The sequence below is a fragment of the Leptodactylus fuscus genome, chromosome 2 (genome assembly GCF_031893055.1).
Source record: "Leptodactylus fuscus isolate aLepFus1 chromosome 2, aLepFus1.hap2, whole genome shotgun sequence".
Taxonomy (NCBI): Eukaryota; Metazoa; Chordata; class Amphibia; order Anura; family Leptodactylidae; genus Leptodactylus; species Leptodactylus fuscus.
The window spans coordinates 188,282,425-188,308,410 of NC_134266.1; the positions used below are offsets into that span (position 1 = coordinate 188,282,425).

The window sequence follows — 25,986 nt, forward strand, 5'->3', positions numbered from 1 at the left end:
TAAATTTGCATATTTTGATGTGTGAAATATTCAGTCTTAACATTTTTGTAATCTTCCCCAATTAATAGTTATTTCTTCCTTATTTGAAGTCATTATGCAAGATAGATTGTATTTTGTAATTCAAGATACTGTCCTACACCTGTTTTTCATTTCACTGGGGTGTACATCTTGCATTAAATGTAAAGTCACTGTTCTGATTAAAGTTATTACTTCCAGATTTCAGCTGCAGACATTCTGTTTTATAAGAACATGTACTGTAAGTTGGATCATAAGACCCTACATGTTGACATGATTTTCATAAGCCATCTGCTCTTTTAATGAAGCGATCCAGCTAAAATTACTTCTTACTCATAAATGTAATGTGTAGAGAGCACAGTACCGCAAACCCATGCCCTTGTCTGTAAGTTACCTTTAATGTTTAAAAAAAATAAATAAAAGCACAGTAAACTGTGGGAACATCGTCATGGGTGCCAATTCATATTATACTCTATTGGTTAACCCCAATCAGCTGACTTCAGATATCTGACAGTGTTACCATAATATTAAATAAGCAACTAAATGAACAGATGTAAAGGTATATTTTAGCTATGTTTATTTGTGGCAGAACTCCATACACTTGAAGTTTCATACTCATTTAAGTGAAGAAGCAAACGCGTTCACATGTTTAATAATAATAATAATAATAATAATATATGCCAGCGTGTGTGTTTAGTCTGTCTTTCGAGGGTGATCAAAATGTATTGACCAGATTGTACTTGATTTAAGTGTAACTTAAAATGCACTTCCAATTACAAACTCTTCAGAAATTAATAGTACATGTGCATATATTCAAACTTGTAATATACCGTATTTTTCGGACTATAAGACGCACCTAGGTTTTAGAGGAGGAAAATAGGGAAAAAAACTTTTGAAGCAAAAACTGGTAAAATATTTAATATATGGGAGTTGTAGTTTTGCAACAGCTGCAAGGCCACATTGACAGGTGACCCTGCAGCTGTACGGGGATGCATAGAGTGGTTTTTTTTTGCGGGTCCAGAAGTACTTTTTAGTTATACCATTTTGGGGAATATCTATTGCTTAGATCACCTTTTATTGAAAAAAAACCCGGTGGTTTATGATATATGATTTTCTACTTTTATATATATATTCTAGGGACAGGTGGTGATTTAGAACTTTTATTTATTTCATATTTTTATTATATATTTTTAAAGCTTTTTTTTTTTTTTTTTTTACTATTTTATTCCCCCCCGGGGGCTTGAACCTGCGGTCACTTGATCGCAAGTCCCATAGACGGCAATACAACTGTATTGCCGTCTATGGGACATTCTGTCTATTAGTATTACGGCTGGTCATAGAGACCAGCCGCAATACTAATACAGCAGTGACAGGCCCAGGAGCCTCATTAGGCTCCCGGCTGTCACCCGAACAGGTCGGCCCCGGGGGAGAAGGGGCCGCTGATACTGACCCGGCACCACCAAAACGGAAACCTAATCCGCATAAAAAAGCAGTTACCTTAGGAAACCGGCTGACCCCATAAACTATAATGGGGTCTGTGCGGTTTCCGCTAAGTTTCCACACGAAAAATGCGGACAGAAAAGTGCTGCTTGCAGGACCTTTCTCTTTACATTTTTCATGCGGAGATGGGAACAGAATGACCTAAACACAGATGTGAGTCGGGCCTTACATCTGATATCTGAGCTGGTACAGTGCTACAAGCTCAAAACTACAAAAAAGATATCTGTTTAGTGGTTACTTAGATGAGAGAAATGATTTGCTTTATTTATTTAATCTAATCTAAAAACATCACCATCTTGGCATGAGTCTCTTATGGCCGCTCAGTACTAGTCACTAGACAAAAATATTTCTAGGCTAAGGCCCTATGTTGCAAAAATGCCACTTTTTTGTTGCAGATTTTGTTTAGTTTTACAAAAATGAGAAGTGGATTAAACATAAGGGAAAAGTCTAAGGGCTTCCTTCTATACCTTCCATTCCTTTTCAAGACACTCCTGACTTTGGCTCCAAAAATACAGGAAGATGTGCAACAAGAGATGCTGCCTTATCACAATGTGAAGCCTTAGCTTTAAAGGGGCTCTATCAGCAAAATCATGCTGATAGAGCCCCACATATGCGTGCATAGCCTTTAAAAAGGCTATTCAGGCACCGTAAAAGTTTTATTAAACTACCCCCCTGTTTTAAAATAATAACCTAAAAAAAAATGTGCTCTACTTACCGAACGTGCACGCTGGGCAGGCATTCAGGGTGTGTCTTCTTCTTCATCCATGCCTCTTCTTCCTCCGATGTCCTCCGGTCCCGTCCTCCTCCGGCACTCGCGAACGGACTTTGATTAAAAAATGACCTGGGCGCATGTGCAGTAGCCGTAGTAGAAGCCTGATCTCCTCCGGTCCCGTCCTCCTCCGGCACTCTTGAACGGACTTTGATAAAAAAAAAAAAAATGACCTGGGCGCATGCGCAGTATCAAAGTTCGTTCGCGAGTGCCGGAGGAGGACGGGACCGGAGGACATCGGATGAAGAAGAAGACACACCCTGAATGCCCGCCCAGCGTGCACGTTCGGTAAGTAGAGCACATTTTTTTTTTAGGTTATTATTTTAAAATGGGGGGGGGGGGGGGTGTAGTTTAATATAACATTTACGGTGCCTGAATAGCCTTTTTAAAGGCTATTCACGCATATGTGGGGCTCTATCAGCATGATTTTGCTGATAGAGCCCCTTTAAAATGGCTCTGTCACAGAACTCTGCACATCAACCCAGCTCCACAGGTTAGGGTCACCTAAAGCAGACACTGTTTTCCCCTTGTGAATTGGTGCCTCTGCTTTAATTTAGTCGATATGCAAATTAGCTATTTGGAGTAATAAGGGTATTGCTGCTTACCTCTTTGGAGCAGTAACCACACTCGCATTGCTCTAAAGAGCTTACTTGCATTCATGTTGGCAACAGAGGTACCAATTCACAAGGGAAAAACACAGATTAAAGGGGTTGTCCCATCACAAGGATCCCATCTATACTGCTTGTTAATGTGGATGTAAGACTTTTCCTAAATACATTGCTTCAGCAAAACTGCTTTGTTTGTCCACTATCTTACTTTACTCAATTCATTGTGGCCACAGCCCTGACTTAGCTGCTCATGAGTCAAGTGATGTATCTGCCTGCTCTCAGGGGGGAGGGAGGAGGGGCTAAGTGCACGGGAGCGAGCCTGTGTTTCTAGCTATTCCTGTGTCTACACCATGTGACCTAGGTCCTGCACTCAGATAGGGGAGAGGAGCTGCTTTCATTTCTTCTGTTCTCCCAGTTATCAGGCTAGCTTCTTCAATTGTGTTCATTATGGCAGAGACAGGCAGTCTTCGTATGTAACACAGAATGGAGTTGCTGCTGCCTGTACTTCATAGTCCAATATGGGTGGGCGGGGCTACACACGAATTTTGGGGCGGAGCTAAACGGCAGGTTGCATGTGAAACCCCGCCCACCAAATGATGCAAGAAACCAGGAAGAAAGAAGATTTTACAGCAGTAAAGACTGCTGAGTATGTGAGGTGGGAATACCCCTTTAAGGTCACCTGAATCAAATTATCTATCTGCATGTCTGGATTCTGGTCAAAAACTCTCTTGACTTTCTATGGGCAACTTCTGTTTGGCAGATCTTTCTCTATTACTGGCTATCGAACGTTCACGTCCTGAATATTTCTTAATTCCTTGCTGGCTGCTCAATGAATACTTTAACATGTAGATACTAAAAAGTAACTGCTGCCCAAATACATATAAGTGCAAACCCCTGAAACCAATCTGTATAACTGTGCTGACAGGTTCCTTTAAGCAGTTTCCCTAAATTCACAACTGTTCTTGATCCAATAAGTTATAGGGTGTGCACATTAATTTTTATAAGCATGTTTTCAATGTAGACCACTTTGAAGATTTTCTAGTTGGTAATGTTTAAAGATATATTACTCCATGATGATAAAATGTCTAAATGAGAAGACTCTTATGCAGTAGTTTAATCCAATAAGTACTCCCTAAAGCTGTGGAAGACAAGCCTGGCTGAGATTATACTTGTCAGGGTTTTGTCACTTCCTCTTCTATTTAGTGGCATGGAATCAGTGCTAGAACCATTTCCAGGGCCTAATTGATTGTAATGAAGGAGGAGGTTGGACCATGAAGGTTTTGCATTCTCTACTCTTTGTACTGGTCCCAATGCTAAAAGGACAAGTTAACATAAACCTGAGCTGTCTGTTTAACCTTCATTCTCCTTTGGACATGTAGATGTAATAACATTTGCAGCTGAAAAGGTCTTTTCTCAGATTGTAGTGTTTAGGGATGTAAATGAAGCATTTTGTCTCTTGTGTAGCCTGGAGGTGTTATGCAGGAAAACACAAGAAGTTACTGGGATTAGTTCCACAGGTTCCTTTTCTCATGTAAAAAGCCAAAGCAGCTTTTAGTGCCATGGAGTAAAATAGGAGCAGCTCAGGCAACATCCAGGGAAACCGCATACATTTTCATTTATTTGCTTTACGCTTTATCTCAGAACTATTAACTAGTAATTCCCTCAATGCAGTTGCAGCTTCCAGTCTTGTTTGGGAACGGTCTGTGTGTGTTTTCACCATTTCATTCTTTGAGGGTTAGTTTAACAGATTCTTCGTTCTGTAATGAAAGTGATGATGCCTTCTGCCTCATATCCAAAGTCATGAAAATATTTGTTTTTACCTGCTGATTGATTTGTAAAACTGATGAATTTGCATCTTTTGTATTACTATACATCTCATATTATTTGCCAAAATGTGTTTGTCCTTGGTCACACATTTACTGTGCCATAATTGATGTTTATTTTTATACAATTTAGAATATAAAAATTAGAAATGTACTCTTACATTTAACATCTCAAGAATAACTGCATGTGTGGCTATAGTTGGCATTCTGAATACATTACTTAATGAATATATAATTAATTAGTTCGCAGCACCTCATTCCTCTCTCTGTTAATTTAGGCGCTTTTTGTTAGATTTAATAGAGCAGACTGTTCAAGGTCATAGACTCTTAGCACAAATGACAAAAGGAATGTTGAAATATTTAGCTTATTGATCTAGATCATTATTGGTTGCAGACAGTAAAAATTATGAATCTGTGGTTTCTCATTTTTTTCATTTAATATACATATACATTATATGTGCGTTTAGTCACTAAATTTCTCCCATGTTAATCCCATTTATCGCAAAATTATGCAAATGATTATGGCTACACAGGGTTGGGTTTACATGGTGCTTTTTTACTTCAAAAGTTTTAGTTGCCATTGCAAGTAGCACATATCTAAAGTTCTTGTTTTTCATACATTTGCAGTGTAGCATGTTACGCCTTTAGTACCTGATGAAAAACCTTTTTATACATCTCAACATAGAAACTGCAACTACATGAAGGAAGAGTTTTAGAATGATGGAAATCACAAGATCAAACACATGTTAACGATATGCAAATGTTGAAAAATGGAAACAAAATTTTCCAAATCTCTCTAGTTCTTCACTATAAATGCATGCAGTGCCACATGTAGAACTATGTGTTCTTGCACACCTAGGTATGCTGTCAATGATCAATTTACCATATTGAATGCACTTGGGCACACATATCAAATTGCCTATCGATTACATCCCAGATTTGCTCAATGAGAGAAAGGTCTGTAGACCCAGCACGCCATGGTAGCACATTAAAGGGATTCTACCATTAAACTACCTTTTTTTCTAATGAACATGTCGGAATAGCCTTAATAAAGGCTATTCGTCTCCTACCTTTAGACGTGGTCGCCGCGCCGTTCCGTAGAAATACCAGTTTGAACCGGTATGCAAATGATCTCTCCGCAGCAATGAGGCGGGCCCCAGTGCTGAAACACCGATGAGCGCATCCCCATTGTTGCCCAGAGCTCTGTCCTGCGCCGCCTCCTTCTTCTGCAGCAACTCCGCCTCTTCTGGCTTCTCTTGCTCTTGTAGTTTTATACAGGAGCATAGAGAGGCCACCCCAAAATGTCCGCCGGCTGGCTCCTGTATTGAACTGCAATGGCCGGCGGCCATTTTTGGGTATCCGCTCTTGCAGTTCAATACAGGAGCCGGCGGCCATTTTGGGGTGGCCTCTCTATGCTCCTGAATAGAACTACAAGAGCAAGAGAAGCCAGAAGAGGCGGAGTTGCTGCAGAAGAAGGAGGCGGCGCAGGAAAGAGCTCTTGGGCAGCAATGGGGACGCGCTCATCGGTCTTTCAGCGCTGGGGCCCGCCCTCATTGCTGTGGAGAGCTCATTTGCATACCGGTTAAAACCGGTATTTCTATGGAACGGCGCGGCGGAGACCACGTCTAAAGGTAGGAGACAAATAGCCTTTCTTAAGGCTATTCCAACGTGGTAATTATACCATTCTGTGCCATTATTCTTGGCGTAGGACCAGTGTGGTGGCTTTTTCATTACATTGCTCTTGTAGTCTCCAGTCCAATCTCCGGCTAGCATTGTATCTGAATCAAAAGTGGGACTCCTTCCTGAAGAGCTAAAACCTCCATTCCTCCAGAGCGGTGGCATAAAGGCAATGTAACACTTGTAGCTAGATATCTGGCTTGTAGCCCACTGTTGTGCACATGCCTTCTGATGGTTTGTGCTTGACACCATTTGTTCTACTAAGTTTAGGACATGACGTTCAATGTTATTTGTAGTATGCAATGGAGCACTGTTTTACTAAAACAATATCAGCAGCACAAATTTAACCTTATTTTGAAGGCAACAATCTTGTCTTTTTAAATAAGACCACAATCTTGCCTATAGCTTCATTGTGGGAGCAGCATATACTTTCAACACTCATTTCAGTCAGTGTGCAGAAGAATGCAGGGAGAAGAGAATGATTTCTCATTGTCTTGTTCCTGCGGCTTTAGATGATCCAAGGAGAGGGTGTTGCCATGTACTTTTGTTTGATCTCTAATGGGGACCTTCTCCCCATTATCAAATAGAGAGTATGCGTTCATGGTTATTTTCATTTGGTTTCTGTAATACATATTGCCAAGTGTTACTTTTTGTGCAAATTCTAAGAATGTTTTTTTTTTTCTTCTAGTTTACAGGTTATGTTGACCCATTTTAACAAATTATATGCAAACTACATTTGTATAACATCTAAATAATATTCAAGGGTAACCGTATCAATGATGATGTGAGCAGAACACACTTGTCTAATTTCTGCTTTATAGGCTAATTATGGTGACATAATGTCTGATAACCTTTGCTGCAAACATTAGATGAAGAGAAGGTAGTGGTCTCTGTGTAATAGAGTTCTGCCACTCTTGGGTATTGTTCTTTGGTGATAAAAGCAGTTAAGTGTTTTATAGAACAAGCTTATCATGCTTGTAACTGTTTACACAAGTGATAAGGGTCTTTGTAGGGCTACTGGTAGAAGCTTTGAGTATAATCCCTGTGTCCTTAGTTGAAAGTACCTGACATAGTGATCTAGTCTGAGTTAAACCTGATACCAGGCAAGTTGAAAGTCACAAATGTTCCTTTGCCACATTTACACATAGGAAAATACACACATACTCACCCTATTAGCATCCCATGCATCACCAACAACATTTTGCAGTGTTGTTTATGTTGTTTTTATATACTCCTCATCAATGATACACTAGTCAAGGATCGCCGCAATCATTGGGAAACAAACAGGTAATTTTTAGCTTTTGCGAGTGCAACTTACCTAGATGAAGTGAATGAAAATATCAATGATGTAGGTTAAAAACAACTACTTTACAGACTGGCAGCAAAACATTAGCCTGAATTTGATGCTTCTTTGTGCTGCTTATGTGCTCATAAAAGATTTTGCATATATATATATATATATATATATATATATATATATATATATATATATATATTAAATTAAAAAAGCCTATAGGGTTAAGGTTGTAGGTGAATATACAGGGTGTCTGGAAAGTAAGTACACAAAATGAAAGGGTGGACTTTAGTCGGTATAGGAAGCATTTTATATTAATAAGCATTTGACGGGAAATGCACCGTTGTGGCACTGCAGGTAGACCGAGATGTCGGTTTCCTATCCCTCTATCCCTCACTGCACCATGTGAAAGGAGAAATGAAGAAGAAGGTGTTTTAATTGGTTTAATCACTGTGGCTTATTTACAAGAATTGCTTCAAGTGCTGGCTGCCTGCCTCGATACAAGCAGTGCAATGCCGGGAGATGGATTGACGCACCCATTCACAGACTCATGGCATGGCCCTCAGCGCGATGAACGCAGCCTGGATGTGGTTCACAAGCTCTTCGCGGGTTGGCACAGGCGTTGTGTACACAACGGACTTGATATGTCCTACAAGAAAAAAATCAAGTGGGGTCAAGTCCGGTGAGTGAAGGGGCCACAGCACAGGTCTGCCGCGTCCGATCCACCAATTCGCCCATCGGTTGTTGATGTGTTCACGGACGATGCGGCCAAAATGGGGAGGTGCTCCATCCTGCTGGAGCCACATCCTTGCCCTTATGTTCAAAGGCATGTCTTCAGGCAACACCAGCAAATTATCCTTAAGAAATGCACTGTGTCTGTCTACCTACAGCTCCGCCACGGGCATTTCTGGTCACATGTTCATTAATAAAAAGTGCTTCATATACTGGGTGAAGTCCACCCTTTCATTTTGTGTGCTTACTTTCCGGACACCCTGTATGGAAAGAAGTGGTACTAATTAATTAATTTAATTAATTAATTAATTACATAATTTTTCCAGTTTTTGCACTGACAATAGTAAACTCATTGATTACTGCTGACAAGTTCTTCCTTTTTTTTTTTTCCAGCAGAATGCTTTCTTTTTTCTTTTATACACATTTGAACAAACTCATTACTATTAGGGTATGTTCAGAGGAAATCGTGAAATCCGCGTGCAAAAACGTCTCCCATTCATTTCAAAAGAAGCAACATGCCCTATCTTCCCACGGATTCCGCGGCTGTGTCAGCGGCTCGAGACTCACTCCCGATTAGGCCTCTTCATCAGGAGTGGGATGCCGGTCACTGCATTGGCATTCTGTTGCAGCTAGCCATGTGGAAAAGTCACATGGTGGAAAAGGTTTCTGCTGTGTGAACGTACCCTTTTAAATATCTATTTTAAAAACTCTTTCAGAGCATTAACATTATTTGTTACAACTTTGGCCAACTTTATTAATTCCTGTTGTACAACAAACAAGCCAAACTAATTGCATGAAAACCTGGGCACTTAGGCTCTGTTCACACATTTTCAAAACTAGGAGCATCTTTGGGACAGTCCACATGTTTTTGTTTTGCTTATTTGACAAACCATGTGACTGACCCATCAAAAAATGTCTTATTTTTTGCTGTTTTTGTTTCAGAACTATATCCATAAAAATGGCTGCCACACAGACACAAATCTGCCATAAAAACTTATCTATTTTTCACTGCCTGTTTCCATCACATTTGTGTACAAGTCTTTAAAGGGGCTCTATCAGCAAAATCATTCTGCTAGAGCCCCACATATACGTGCATAGCCTTTAGAAAGGCTATTCAGGCACCGGTAAAGTTATATTAAACAACCCCCCAGTTTTAAAATAATAACCTAAAAAAGTATGTGCTCTACTTACGGATCGTGCACGCTGGGCGGGCATTTAGGGTGTGTCTTCTTCTTCTTCCCCGCCTCTTCTTCCTCCGATGTCTTCGGGTCCCATCTTCCTCCGGCGCTTGCTCGCGGACACTGATAAAAAAAAATAGCCTGGGCGCATGCGCAGTAGCCGTAGTAGAAGCCGCGTGCTACTGCGCATGCGCCCAAGCTATTTTTTTTTAATCAGTGTCCGCATGATTTTGCTGATAGAGCCCCTTTAAAATATGAATGTTGTCGTATAGCATTAGAAAGTTGTCCATGTGCTGAATTCAGCGCACCTTGTCTTCTGTCTGTAGCTTTCCCTGTTGCAGCAATATCATTGTACTGTCAAGGGGGTGGGCTTTACAGCCTAGTATTATTAGGCGATGGGGAATGCTCCTTAATAGGGCACTTATATTTCTTTGCAGAGTTAAAGGGGCATTCTCCACTGCCCAGTCATTGTGCTCGGCTGTAAAGCCTACCCAGGGGTGTAACTACTGGAGTAGCAGTGGTAGTGGCTGCTACAGGGCAGTAGACCCCTGATGTTATTGTTTGTTTTGTTTTTTTATAAGTAACTCCAGCAAGTATTGGGACCTATTTACTTAACGATCCTTGCTCATGTTCATGGCTGCTAGCGCTTCTCCCTCTGTAGAGGTGGCTGTGATCAGGAGAGGGGATCAGTAAGTGAGGCCACGGGCTCACGAACCTCACAAACACTATCATTATATTGGGACTGAGGGGGGTCTTTTTGGTCGTTCGTTCAGTGTCAGTGGAGAATCCCCATGTCAAATGTTCGCCTTGGGGCTCAGCCATTCCTAGTTACTCCACTGAGCCAGCCCCTCTGACATTACAGTGCTGCCAATAGCCGAAATTAATGGCACCAGTATCTCTGTAGCAGGGAAAGGTGCCAAGAAAAAATTTGCTGAATGAAGAAAACTTTCTAATGGTATATAACTTACCCTGTCATAGGGGATATGAAAGGTCATGTTTGGGGAAGGGGAGTTGGATGGTTGCATTAGTTTTAATCCATGTGGACTCTAGTAGCTTACATTCACATAACTGAAATGTTAGGAACTCTGTGTCAGTTTTTACAATATACTATTTGATTTAACCGCTTTGATTATAGTGAGAAAAAAAATCTCGTTCATAGGTGAAAACTGTTAATGTGCAAAAAGGTGCAGCAAAATAAAAAAAAACATAAAAAAAGAAAATCCTGTTGATGGCGCTATAAAATAATTATATCGTCATAATTACATTACTAATGGGAGTGACGTCAGTATCTAGAATTTTAAAAAGCCCACAGGAGGAGCAGGTGAATCCCCCAGTGGATCCCTAACCTAGGGAGGGGCTAGTGGACCTTTAGTCCCCCAACATCTGCAAGAGTGCTGCTTGGTACACTCACTGCACTACAGCATCACACACAGTCTATGTACTCATAAAATAAACTGGGTAGAAAATTTAACAAACTCTCCAGCTTATTATATATAGATGCACTGAATGGTGACAGCTAGGCACAGAACAGGTCGACCAGGGTTCCATCTCCTTATATGTTCAAAGTAGCGCCACTGTATAGAAATGGCTTGCTGGTGGTCCCGTTAAAACCCCATTGATTTCAATGGGTTTTTAAAGAAAACCGCCGGTGTCCGTATGCAACCTCTCCACAGTGAAACTGGTGTTTGTTTGTTTTTTTGCACAAACACAAAGTTTTGCATGTCCAACTTTGTATCCATGCAAAAAAAATAGTTTCACTGTGGAGAGGCTTCATAAAGACACCAGCAGTTTGCTTTAAAAACACATTGAAACGAATGGGTTTTAAACTGACCGGCGGCAAGCCATTCCTATACAGTTTACTCAAGAGATTTAGGCAGAATCACAAAGGGCGGATAGTGGCGCTAATGTGAACGCTGCATTACTGTGGGGGTCAATCACTAAACTTCTTGCTTACAGAGCTAAGAGGGATCTTATCTAAGGCAAGGTCTTGGTAGACCGCTAATACTGAAAAAAGTATGGGAGGCATTTAACTGTATAGTGAACCTCCAAAATGAATTCCACTGATAGGCCCTAGGTACCCCAGTCTGACACTGAGTATCTATACACTGCTGTGGGAGATATTGGTGAGATAGAAGTAATAAGAAATAAATGTAAATATAGGGAGAATGGTTACTATTCTGGCTGACCACTAATGTTGCTTTCTTATTAGATAAAAATCTTTTTTTTTTGTTTGTGCATGGTTTCTGACAGACACAATTTATTTTGCAATTGCTGATAAATTGTAAATGACTGATGTAATCTGCAGCCCATTTAGCAGAGCATTTAAATGAGGATGCCATATTTGTCAATCACATAGCTGACACTTGACAAGAACAGTCCTCCCTGTCGGATCCTTGCATTCTAATGAAGGGCTGAAAGCAAGGATTTCAGTGCGTGTGTACTGTACTGTAGTGGTCTCTCAAAATGTGCATTTAATGAATGGGCGAGTTGGCCTGTTTCTACACAATTTTGTTTGAGTGAGTCTATAACCTTAATTACATTACTCTCCACATGCTCTCCTTAAATGGTCCTCTGAAGTGTGAAACCACAGATAACACCTAATATGTTTTTTTTAGTAAACATAAAACCTTCATTGTCTCCACAGGCAGCAGAAGACGTCACCTTCATTGGACCTGACACTCATGCCATACAAGCTATGGGAGATAAGATTGAAAGCAAGTTATTAGCCAAGAATGCAAAGGTCAACACCATCCCTGGCTTTGATGGGGTGGTCAAGGTGAGGAGCAGTTTATGGTTCAGACATTTTGTGATAACTCTACAATTCTTATTCAAGGATTTTCAACCTTAATATTGTGCTACTATACCCATGGCAAGAGTTTTTTTTAAAAAAATAAATAATTTTCATATATCTTTTAGACCAACCATTATGTTACTTTTTTTTCTTTGCAAAATAAACAGGGAGATAAATTAATATGCTAACTATAAAAATAGGTGGTTTCATTTTTTTTTTTTTAATTTTTAAAGTCTTAGCATGTCTATGCTTTTGGCTATAAAACTTGAGGCTAAGGCTCCACCTTGCGGAAACGCAGTGTTTTACGATACCAGCAAAGTTTACTAAGATTTTTTTTTTAAAACACGGGCTATCAATTTTAACTGCAGAAACACTTCAATTTTCATTTCAGAATTAATAAGGGAAGAAGAAAAACCACAGAGAAAAATGAAGCAAAAATGCAATTAAAAACGTTGCAGAAAAAAACCAGTGCGTGTAAGCTGCATTGTTTAGCTGCATTCTGCAACTTAGGGCCTTTGGCTTAGTCTGCCACTCAATGGTTCTGCCATTCCTGATAGAGATATATGCCTTATTCATACTGCATTTAATAATTTACTGAATCTGATAGACTTAAATTGATAAGTAAAAAAAAAACGAAAGAAAAAAAACGACAAGAATAGGACAGGCACGCAGTAACACAAAATGGCAATACAGATCTGTTGAAAACCTGTTGTGTGAATAGCTGCACTTGTTTGTATGGTTCAGTCTGATAGCACACAAAAGAGAAAAACTGTTGTTTGAAAAAGGTCTTGTTCACTTATGCATGATGCAAACCTTATGTGAAGAGCTCATCCCAAATATTTGTATGCATGCCATTTCAAGTAAAAATAAAGCTGTAAGGCTAAAATTCCACGTTGCAAAAACACAGCGTTTTTGCCAGTGCAGAAACGCCATGGAGAATATGCAGCATTTTCACAATACCCGCAAAGTGAATGAGATTTTGGCAAATTTCATCCACACATTGCAGAGGAAAATCCGCTGTGCAGAAGCTGCGTTTTCATAAATGCCTATGTTTTTGAAAAACACAGCATGTCACTGGCGTTTTCTCAATAGGTTTAATAAGGGAAGAAAATCCTCAATGCGTTTCTGTTGCGTTTTTTTAACTGTGTTTCGCTACATGGGACTTTAGTCTAGAAATCACAGTTATCACTTTAATAATAAGTAATAAAAAAGATGTGTTTTAATTAAATACCCGAGGTGACTGTGGCTGGTAACAAGGGGGGAGTTCGCTCATGGAATGTTTGCTTCAGCCATGATCATTTTTGCCATGCAACACTGATTTTGCTTTTTTGTCTCATTTCCATGCCTGATTAATTTTGCACATCACTAAGAAATGAGCAACTAATTGCAAATTAGGATTGTGTGTATATGATAATTTCCATTTAATGTGGTTGTACTATTGCTAACTGTGTCAGGATTTGTGACATTGTATCCTGTTTAAACGGCTGTAATTATCTTTTGGGCATCTGCCATAACTAAAGGTAAAAAAGGAATGTCCTTGAACTATTTTTGTGTACTCATTTATTGTTCCTGAAAACCAGTGTACAATTAAGGTTGCCCACATACTCCATGGTTTTCAGACATCTTAAATGTTTATTATAGAAAATATTAATGTAAGATTTAAGCAAGTTTTTTTAGTTCATGGAATCAGATAGACACATAATTGATTTTTAACAAAAATATTACTGCCACGTTGATTAATCCACTGCCCCTCTGTCTAAACATGTCTGTATTTACAAGATGCAGCCACAGCTCAACATGCTGCCTATAGCTTAAGCGGCATTCACACGGTCGATGCTGTCCACCCCGGGGTGTCCGTGGTAAATCCCAGGGAAACCGGACAGCAGACGGTTTGCAAGTGGTTGGCTTTAAAACCCATTCATTTGAATAGGTTTTCAAAGGTTACTGCCTGTGAGCGTTTTCAGCCTCTCTGCCTGGTGTCCGTTTTTTTTTCCGCAGACACAAAATTCCATATGTCTACGGAAATAAAACGGACACCAGGCGAAGAGGCTGAAAACGCTCACAGGTCAGTCACCTTTAAAAACCTATTCAAATGAATGGGTTTTAAAGCCAACCGCTTGCAAACCGTCTGCTGTGTGGTTTCGCCGGGGTTTACCACGGATACCCCAGGATGGACAGCAGCAGCAGTGTGAACGCCACTTAACACTGAATTTTCATGGTGACAGGCTTCCTTTAAAGGGAGTCTACCAGTTTCCTCAAGCATATTCAACTGTTACTACCTTGTTATTGAGCACATTACAGTGATAAACAGCATATGTACATAGATTTGGAGAAAACAACTTTGAAGTTTGACGCACATGAGACAGTTGGTCACTGGGGCGGGCCTTCAGCTCTCTGGAGCAGTGCACTTGCCATTTAGACCCCTTCCATCTACTGCCAGCACCACCCTGTACAGTTAGAGTTAGGGCTCGTTCACACGGGGGCGGATTTTGACCATATTTTGACTCGGGGAGCCAAGTCAAAATATGGTCAAAAACCGCATGCCACAATGTTGCGGTTGCGGCTTCCCCCACCCCGGAGTCGGCTCAAATAGACCACCATTGTAAAGGGGCGGATTATGACGTGGATTCCGCTGTCAAAATCTGCCCCTTTGGCCCCGTGTGAACTAGCCCTTAGGCTGTTTTCACATGGTCAATGTTTGGTCACATGATTTTCATCAGTGACTGTGTGCCAAAACTAAGAGTGGGTTAAAAACACAGAATAGGTACAAATATTTCTATTTTACCTGACCTCTGTGTAGTCTGCGGTCCAAGTTTCGGTTCACAATCACTGAACAAAATCACTGACCGAACACTGTTGTGTGAAAGCAGCCTTAATCCATCCCCTGCTTTGACTTTTCACATCCTACTTAAGCAGCAAGAGCAGTGCTCCTAGACCTGCAGGCTCACTCCTAGTGTGCTCACTGAGTCATGTGCATAAGACTTTAAAGTTGACAAAAGTGACACACATAACAAAGGTATATTGTTTATTAATAGAGTAGGTGCTTAGGGAAGGTGATAGTCTCTCTTTAAGACCCACAGAGCAGTTTAGAACTAATGCTGTGCTTAAGCAGTGAATCACTTGATCTGTCATGTATACAAATAAAGTTCTCATTTCTTCTCCAAGGGATATTTCTTTCTTCCTTCTGTAATATAGTTCCAGTTATACCATTCTGTGTTATTTCTTCAGATCCTTTCTTTTCTTGCCTTTATTTTCTTTTATCACCCAGGTTCCTTACCCTTCTATAAATTGGCCTAGTAATTGCATTTTCCTAAACACAATCAAATTTGCAAGCAAAAAGAAATGCAGAAAGTTCCCAAGTTGTGCTCTAATCCATCTCTTCCCCGGCCATTGCTGCATATTGCGGGAGAGGGTCTAATTGTCTGCATTTGGAAGGTTTAACACTTCCTGACAGAGAGGCTATTAAGGGGAAGTATTCTCGCATAACTGTCACAGGCAGGAACAAAGGTCCCCGCTACTCAGTGTGTACAAACCACTAACATTCTTAAATGACCCCCTTTTCATGAATTTCATTCCTTTAAGCCAACATCCCATAGAATGAAACAAGGTGTAATAAAACAGTAAACCTATACATTCTTGTGAGGGAATTTATCTATAGCTTAAAAACAATTGTTATTTTGCAGACAAAAAAAGTCTCATTAGCAGATGTGAGTGCTCCGAGTAAAAGGACTTAAAGCTAAGGTTGCTCTTAAGACTGCTTTGAACTTAACAAGCACCGATTGTGGAGCAGACTAGTTAATGAAAGGAAATTAAATTTTTTGCCAACTTCCCCTGCTAGCGTCCCTTTTCTTCATGAGCCTGTAACACAGTAGTGAAACTTTTTTTCTTTGAAAGAGGATTTATTCTATATGTAAAGAGACAAAGGAAAATGTACCAAAAACAGATTTAAACCATAAACACGCTTCTTGTGTGTAAACCATTCTTATATATCAAATTTTTCATATATAATTATAATTTTTTGTTATAAATATGCAATATATATATACACGCGCGCGCATACACACACATTATGTATACATTTGTGTTGCATAAATTAATTTACACTTTTATTGCTACCTCTTTGTTAGATGAGGTTTATCTAATAATTTTTATAATGGCCTCAAAATGGTTGAAATCGTAATATTTTTATGGCAGATGGTTTCACTGATTAACCTGTGTTTTTTTTATTGTATACTTGAATTATTTTTCCTTATTACATCTTTAAAGCCGAAGCTGGTAAAGCTAACTGCATCTGAAACAATAGAGAATCATCTCCCCCTGCTGACAGCTCATGGAAAACATGACAGGCAAATAGGAGAGGGGACAGAAGCAAGCTTTAGCCGACAAGTTTTAATGCCCTGATTTATGGCCCATTATGGATTGTAAAGTCTGAAATTTAATCACTTCATTTTGGCCACTGCAGAAGGCCATCTCTCAATGGTAGCCCCGTTTCCTGTCAGCTGATTGGCTAACGCTTTGAGTTTTCCTCTAGTAGTATAATAATGATGAGGTAGAATTTACATTCCACTTATGGTATTAATTTTACATTCCTCTGAATGAAAAAGGTCACAAGGTTGTAAAATCAAACATTAAATGAATCGGAGGAGACAGTAGTGCAATATATGACTGCCCTTAGGACACAGTGCAATGGCTGATGGGATTAACGTGAGTCTCATTTCCTGCTTTTACAGGATGCAGATGAAGCTGTCAGAATTGCAAGGGAAATTGGTAAGTTCTTAAATTAGCTATGGTGGGATTTGTATGCCTCTTAGCAGACATGCTTGACTAAATTAAATGTGTAATAGGTAATCCCTATAGAACAAATAATGTTTTAATAGCTTAAGATCTCATTTGTCCATGGCTTTTGAAGGACCGAAGAAATGGCTCCTTTTTTTTTCTTACCACATGATATCTTAGCTAATTATACTTGAAGTCTTTTTCTGTTCAGGCACTGAATATAACACCGTATATATATCTTGTGCCATTGTATCAGTGTATTTCACAGGTGAAAAATTTCATATTTAAGTTCTCATCATATAAAATAGTATTGTCTTAACATCTTATGTTGTGTTGATATGTATGTTTTAATTTCAGCACCTTTTAAGATTAAAGTGTATCTATTAAAATAAAAGTGTCTCAAAAGTTAAAAAAAACAAACAAAAAAACACAAAACTGAATATATGATTTTCCTGTGGTCCTTAGCCATTCTTTGTTTACCCGCCAGCTCTGATGACGTCTTGCAGTTGATCAGTTTTCAGAGCTCATGTGCCACATATGCTAGCGTCACTGCTGCCAGCAATGATTGAGAATATTACCTCTGGCAAGTTAACAAAGATCTATGGCCGGGGGACCACAGTATCCAGTTAATTTGCACAAAAAGAAGTGCTTGCTATGGGAGCACCTATACTAAAAAAAAATTATAAAAGAGGAAAATTTCCCACTACTTATTAGTAAGAACACATTGTTAGAACATGCTTTATTGGTGTACTTAAAGGGGTTGTCCAGGGTAAACTAAAAATTAATCCCTAAACTAAACCCCCTCCCACAGCCTAACTTCTAATTTACATCAATTAAAAAAAATCTATAATAATAATAATAATAATACAATAAATCTATAAAATCTATAATTACCCATATCCCTGCAGTGGTCATGTGATCATGTGATCACTCCAAGGACACTTTTTGATAAACCGGTGACATTCTGTTTCACCACTTTCGAAAAGGCAAGTCACCATTACTCCCTCCCCCCCATCAATACTTACCAAGCCCTCCTGTGTCCAAGATGGCTCCTCCCCTCTTCCTGTGTTCTAGCAGTTGGCGGAATAGGTTAGCTAGCAAGACAGGGAAGGGCGGGATCGCTAGGCTAAAGAGAGACAGGTGAGGGTGGGAGAGGCTAGTAATGGGCAGGATCTCTAGGCTAAAGAGAGATGGGATGGTGGGAGGGGCTAGTAATGGGCGGCATTGCTTGGTTAGTGAGACAGGGAGGGGGAGTGTAGGAGTGAAAGAGGAGGGGAAGCTGAGAGAGAGGGAACTAGTGTAGCAGCTACACAGGAAGCTGCACAGCAGGAAGCTAACCGCCTGTAAACAAAGGCAGCGGATGCTATCAGCAGCCAGAGACACCAAGAAATCACTCCAAACTCTATTAAAGGAATATGGGTGTACTTGTTAACCCATTACTAGTACTAACACACCTTTATAAAAAAAAATAAAAAAAAAATTCTACCCAAAAAACACTTTAAATCTATATGCGAGATTCACAGAAATAAGTATTTTGTTTTCTTGAATTTTTTATATAAATATGTTTAATTACTAAACTTTTTAAAATGTTTAGTAACTTATTTTTTGGGCATTTTTTTTGTGGCAAATAGTTGTAATGCAGGGAATGTGTATTAGCTTACAGAGGGGAGCCAGCCCTATTCCCTGTTACAGCAGTGATCATTTGTCTTCTTACTCTCCAGTGCACAGAGGGTGGAATTTGGTGGAACCTGTCACTCTCTGATCAGTATCACCTCTCACACTGCAATACACTGGTTTTTTTTGTGCATTGCCAATTTTTAGATCTGTATTGATGTGCCTCAGGTTGTCTCTGAATGTGGCACAAATTCCAAAAGGACCTATTATAATTCCAACACTAATTCCAATACCAAAATATGGCAAAAATTAAAACTAATAATTTATTGATATGCATTAAAATATTGGAACACCCCCCAACTCTCCTGGTTAGTGTCTTTCCATACTAATGCTACAGGATAGAAAGAGCAGCAGATTGTGGCATTAACTATCTGCAAAAAAGCCTATATGTACCCACATAAGGGGATTCACCTGAACTGAACCAGTGGTCCTCACATATAATAAAATTAGGCACCAAGTACATTTTGCTTGAAAAAGGTGGTCATCAACATGGAGGAAAGTGGTGTGTCTATTACAGCTCCCTGTTTGAATAGTGTCAGCCAATGGAGCAATCATATAAACCTCCTATGCTATTTAACAGGGGATACATTTGCCTCCAATACTTATAATGAAGACTTTTTGATAAGTATTGTAGAAAAATAGTAACAAGCGTTGCAGTAAGCACCACCTAAAACTGAATGACGCAGTGGCAGATAACTCCCTGTGTCAACACCGCTAAGGAGATCAAAATAGAAAGCTAGTATGGTCTATATAATTATTACCATCTGCTCATAATATCTCTGATCTCTAGTATCTAATAAATGGCACTATATCCTGGTGCTACACTCCTCACAACAGGATACTAATTAGCAGACTGGTACGGTAAGTAAAATCTGCAACAACAAAAAAAGCAGTTTTTCTGCAACATGGGGCCTTAGCCTAAAAACAATTTTCTAAAGACATGGTTTACTTAATATTCTATTTTTTTTGTCACATTATCAAGACAAAAAGGCATCTACAGTGATCGTTGTTTTTTTTTTTTTTTTTTTTTTTTTTTAAATCTAGTCTGAAACTCTATTCCCTAAATAGTAATAGTAGTCTTCTCATATTATCTTTCTTTATCCTGTTGTTCACCTTCTTCAATATGTCACATAATCACAGTGTGACGTTTTTTTATTCTATCATGAATTGCTCTAAAAAATAGGACATTTTTCTCTGCTACTTATTTGTAAAGAACTACCATGTGACCAGGGGTGAACCTACCCCTTTCGCCGCCTGAGGCGAACGACAGAAAGTCCCCCCCCGGAGGGGGCGTGACGGAGCGAAGGGGCGTGGTGAAGTGAGGGGGCGGGGCTTAGCGCCGTTCGCAGGCAGGGAGAGGACCTGCTCTCTGCCTGAGCGTGAGGGGAGGCTGCTGGAGCCAGCGCTGCTCCAGTGGCCTCCAGCGCTGCTCCAGTGGCCTCCCCAATCCACCGCTCGTTACTAAGCCAGTCCAGGGAGGGGTGGCACAGGAAGCTGCTCAGTGCAGGGAAATTTTACAAGAAGCGATCGGCAGCATCTGCAGATGATTTCTCCCCTGCCGATCTTCTCCTTATGGTAGGGAAAGTATGGGGCCCCTGAGGGTGTGTAGGGACCCTGAGCAATTGCCCAGTTTGCCCCCTGTAACGCTGGCCCTGGGGCCCATTACTGGCTGGAGTAACTCCAGCCAGTAACGGCCTATTAAGGAAAAAAAAATGGCAGGGGTAGCGGCTGTCACCGAGCCCCCTAATGTCCCGAGCCCTGTGGCAGCCGCTACCCTGGTAGTTACGCCACTGTTTGTGTGTCAAATTGTTTCTGAGTATGGGTGAAAACAACCATAGGGTAATAACACACAATGTACTAATTACAGTAATAGTTGCAGTTTCTGAGCTGCCAATGAAAGTAAAACACCGATGAATTTCAGCTACACAGCCTGTAATGACTTCCAGCTGAAATACAGAGGTGAGACCAGTGGTGACCGCATCCAAGTACCCCATGTAAGTGTAAAAGGTAGTTAAACACTGCACTTTACCCAGACGAAAGACGACGAGAGAACGGGAAAATGCAGCTGAAGATGGAGGCGTCGCTGGAGAGAGTTCTCTGACAGCAGTGGGGACGCCCCCATTGCCGTTTGAACACTGGTGCCTGCCCCCATTGCTGTGAGAGAACGAATTTGCATACCGGTAAAATACGGTATTTCTACAGAACGGCAGGCCAGAGGCAGCTGAGAAAGCTAGGAGACGAATAGCCTTTCTTAAGGCTATTCCGACGTGGTAAATAGAAAAAAATTTTGTTTTAGTGGTAGAATCCCTTTAAGCTTCGTATTTATTGCAAGGCCATTATCAGTCAGTTGATTATGGAACAAACTATGACAATACTGGGATTCTGTTCCTTTTGGAATGGATATACTGGTTTGCCAATAACCCCCTATCATGTTATTAGGCTTATTGAAAGTTATGCATGATGTTAAGGAGGCTGTCCTAACAGGCAGCATACAGAGGCACTGTTTTCCTAATTACATCCTGGGAAACATATTTGCATATTCCCCTTTTTCCCCTAGTGGAGTGAAAATGGCTTTTTTAAGTCTCTATACGCCTGCAAAGGTGCCCACTCCTCAAGGAGTGTTATTATCCCCTGACTCTGGTCTAAAGTCTGTCACCTAGCCAAACCAGTTTCTCTACGCTGTGCTGATGAGATCCAACCAGATTGAAACAGCGCTAGCCACAGCTGGAATTCTGTTCCTTTTGGAATGGATATACTGATTTGGCAATAACCCCGAATCATGTTATTAGGCTTATTGAAAAAGTCATGCATGATGTTAAAGGGGCTCTATCATTGGGAAAAATCATTTTTAACTAAACACATACGTGCATAGCCTTTAGAAAGGCTATTTCACACGTACCTTTTGTGTGTAAATTGCCTCAGTGACTTTTGAATGAGCCTGTTTTTATTCATATGCTAATTAGCTTCCAGCCAGCACAGGAAGTTCCCAGCAGCACTCATCCCTGCTATCCTATCTGAGTGTGCAAACAGGAAGCAGGAAGTCATCATCAGCAGTAGCAGCCTGTGCTGTGCACATACATAGGAAAGAATAGACAGAGGGTGCACAATGAGACTTCCGGGGTGCATCGAGAGGGTAGTTAGCATATTGATAAAAACGGGCTCATTCAAAAACCACTGAGGCGATTTCCATACAAAAGGTACGTGTGAAATAGCCTTTCTAAAGGCTATGCAAGGATGTGCTTAGCTAAAAAGGACTTTTCCCAATGATTGAGCCCAGTGGCGTAACTAGGAATGGTGGAGCCCCGTGGCGAACTTTTGACATGGCCCCCCCCCCCTAACCGACGTCGGAGACCTCGACCGGCCCCCTCCTCCGCACCCTATTATGTCCCATAGTGGCCCCTGCACACAGTATTATGTCCCTTACTGACTCCTGCACACACTACTATGTCCCTTACTGGCCCCTGCACACAGTATAATGTCCCTTACTGGCCCCTGCACACAGTATCATCTCCAATAGTGTCCCCTGCACACAGTATTATCCCCCATAGTGGACACCCATAAACAATTATTATACTCTGGGGTCTTTTCAGACTCCAGAGTATAATAATCGGAGACCCGGGGGAATAAAAACATAAAAAAATTACTGTTTCTTACCTGTCCGCGGCTCCTACGCTGTCTTCTCCTCTGTCTTTTGAAATGATGTCAGACGTCACATGACCTGGGACGCAGGCTGGGTTCATGTGACATCAGAGACGTCAGAAAGGACGTCTGGATGGAGGCCTGGCAGGATCGTGGAGAAGTAAGTAACAGCGTTTTTTATGTTTATTACCTCTCCCGGTCCACCGATTATTATACTCGGGGGTCTGCAAAGACAGAGTATAATGATAGTATTTGTGGGGCCCGCGGTGTCACTTACCGATCCCGGCCAAGCCAAGATCGGCAAGTGAATAGGGCCCGTAACGGCCAATTTAAAAAAAAAACAGCGGTAGCGGCTGTCACCGGGCCCCCTAATGGCCCGGGCCCTGTGGCAGCCGCCTCCACTGCCTCTATGGTAGTTACGCCCCTGATCGAGCCCCTTTAAGTTGGCTGTCCTCACAGGCAGCGTACAGAGACATTGTTTTCCTAAATACATCCTGGGAAACAGATTTGCATATTCCCCAATTCTCCTTGGATCAACCTTTGACATGTGATTTAAATTTCCAAGTCTTTTTAGACTACAGAAATTAATGGGACTTTATTACACAAGATTTCTAAGTCTTGTTCCAGCCAGTTAAGTTTGTTTCAGGGGAGTACCATGATTTAGTTCAATAAGATCTAATATTACAGCAAAATACTCTCCACATAATTATTTATGATTACACTCAAGTTTTTAGTTTCTTATGGTTTCTGACACTCTCTTTTAATTCAATGGACAAAGCTGAGCTTAGTGTGGACACCTCTTCCTTCCATCCTACATTCATAAGCATTCATCCTCCACCTGGAGAGTGCTGACCCAGGCATGATTCAATGATTCCCCCTTCCCCCATCTACAGATATGTGTAAGTTCCAGAGACTTGTAGTTAATTTTTGTGCCTTTAGTACTACAGTGAAATATTGAACTCAGAAACCACACATCCATAATGCTATGTGCTGCAGAGTGAATGGCAATGCACAAGGTGTCTTCGTGAAGTGAGAAACATACTTATTTTTACGATTTATTATTATGATTATTGGTTTCTATTTTTTTTTTTTTTACTTTGACAGTAACAAATAGCATTTGCAGTATTCAGTTAATCTAATGCATTACAATATGTCTGTTTGGGGCTAAATGTTACAGTTTAGAAGTAAAAATGGAAAAAAAAAATTGTTTACTGTAACATGGGGCATGTGGCAAACTGTCATGTTCATATGACCAAATGATCAAAGGCTGAACTTGTGTTTAATTGCTCCCTGCTGTTAGGCTACCCCGTTATGATCAAGGCCTCAGCAGGTGGCGGTGGTAAAGGCATGCGGATTGCTTGGGATGATGAAGAGACCAGGTGAGCTGCTGTCCACATTGCTAACTTTGATGAATGCTACCAAATTCTACATCTTTATGTTGAGGATATGTGCTGAACTATCACTTCAAAGTTATCGAAAGTCTCTAATATCTTGTCTTCATACGTCTAATTGCCTCTCTCTAGCACTTTTGTCTTTTAAGGTTTTATTGCTGTCATTGTGATAAACAGTAATATTGCAACAAATATCTAATGTTGTATTTTCAGGCTGATCGTCTCATTTGGGATGAATGCATATTACCGGAATTGTTTTTGAAATGTTTTGAAGGGCTGTGTGTCCTTACTTAGTATATGTTAATATTAAATGCAAATTTATTAGAAAAAATTTTTTAGATTGTTTCTTTAAATATCCATCTTTCAATTTCTACAGCAATCGCTTCATTGTATAGCAATGTTTGTAAATCTTTTACAAATACTGTACTTATTTACTTGCAGTTGACAATCCTGGCTCTTTCTGATCAGACACTTTGGGCAGCTAGAGGTAGTTCCACCTCTGCCTGTCTGAAGACAATTGCAATTATCCTTTTGTCTATATTGTCCCAAATCTAAGAAACCATGACTGTATACATTCCAGAAGGCTGCATTGTCTACTGCATTAAAACTGTGTGACAGGTGTTATCTAATAATCAGCATTAATTATGGTAGGAGTTTGTGCTCCCCTCCCCAAGTGGTGAGCCTGTGTGGTACAATCCATGCAGCTTAATTATACAGGAGGCTTGGGACGTGAGGTGACCCCTCTTAAGAGTATTATAGCAAAAAATGATTCTTTATTGACCTCTTTATTTAGTTTTTTTTCTATCATGGGTTGCTGTGCAAACAGGAAGTTTTTCTTTGCTACTGACACTACTGAAAACTACCATGTGACCACAACCCTGATCTAAGTCTAGAACCCTGTTTTGCCTAACTATATTGTGAAGATGCATACCTCTCCTCTTCTGATTGTTATATAATCTGCTTCCTATATCCCCCTCTTCTCACATACTTCCCATAGTTCCTATGTCTCCTATAGTCAGGTTGTCATTATCTTCCCTAGTGTTATCAGTTAGTCAGCTTTGAGGACTTTTAGTGCATTTTAGTATTATTATTTGCAGTGTTTTACCAAACTCTAAGATGCATTGAATGCATCAATTTTTTGGGACTCAGTCAATAGTCTTTAAAATCTGATTTTCTGATAATGGGGTAGATTTACAAATACTGTCCACAGGTTAGATAGTACAAAGTTACACAGTCGTAAGATGTGCCAGATTTATCATACCGTCTAATGTTGAATAATATATGACTTTATTAGACTATTTAGTTTAACCCCATCCTGCCTGAGGAATTTTTCGATTTTTGTTATAGACTCTCCACCTTCCAAACACCATAACTTTTTTTATGGGGGCTTAATATTTGTGGGACAAATTGTTCTTCATGATGGTGCCATTTATTATTCTGTATAGTGTAATGGGAAGTTGGGGAAAAAAAAAAATCTGAATAGGGAGGGTTTGAAGAAAAAGTGCATTTGTGTGACGTTTTTTACAAGTTTCTTATAAGCCCACCTATAATAATTTTTGTCTCAAATCTAAGTGATTAAAAGTAATTTCACCATTTATAGTTACCTCATTTTGTGCTTAAGTAATAATGTTAACTATGTTGTGTAGGTTGTAATGGTTACAAATAACTCTGTGTTATGTTTTGTGATGTTTATTTAATAACATGTAGAACTAAAATCGGTTTAAACTTTTGTCAATTCAAACGTTCGGTTTCTGCCTCCTATAAAAAAAGGTCCCCTGCAACCTCAGATATTCTCTGCACTTTGCAGTGAGGGCTGGTGGTCTTTGCTCCGTAACAGTCCTTGTTCTCAATAGTACCTATACACCACTTACCTTGGAAACTGAGGAAATGAGACTAGGTTCATACTAACATTTGCTCATTTCTGTCCTGGATTCCACTTAAATTGGCGGAAATCCGGCGGACCCCATTATAGTCTATGAGGTTCTCAGATTTCTTTTTTAACAGTTTTTTAAAGCAGACAGGGTTTCCATGTTTCTGGTCCCCATGTGGACCCAAAGGACAGACATCTGACACTAGTTTGAACCCAGCCTGAACCAAAATAACCCACATGGTCATGATT

The 25,986-nt window shown here is 40.2% G+C and overlaps 1 protein-coding gene across 1 annotated transcript in view; it reads left to right on the plus strand.

The window, feature by feature from the left end:
* Positions 1–25,986, plus strand: part of PCCA (propionyl-CoA carboxylase subunit alpha) — a 360,616-nt gene that overhangs the window by 97,326 nt on the left and 237,304 nt on the right. The window contains exons 7-9 of the mRNA XM_075265336.1: positions 12,241–12,372; positions 17,118–17,154; positions 23,777–23,855. Of these exons, the coding sequence (XP_075121437.1) occupies positions 12,241–12,372; positions 17,118–17,154; positions 23,777–23,855 (248 nt within the window). The remainder of the gene's footprint in view (positions 1–12,240; positions 12,373–17,117; positions 17,155–23,776; positions 23,856–25,986) is intronic.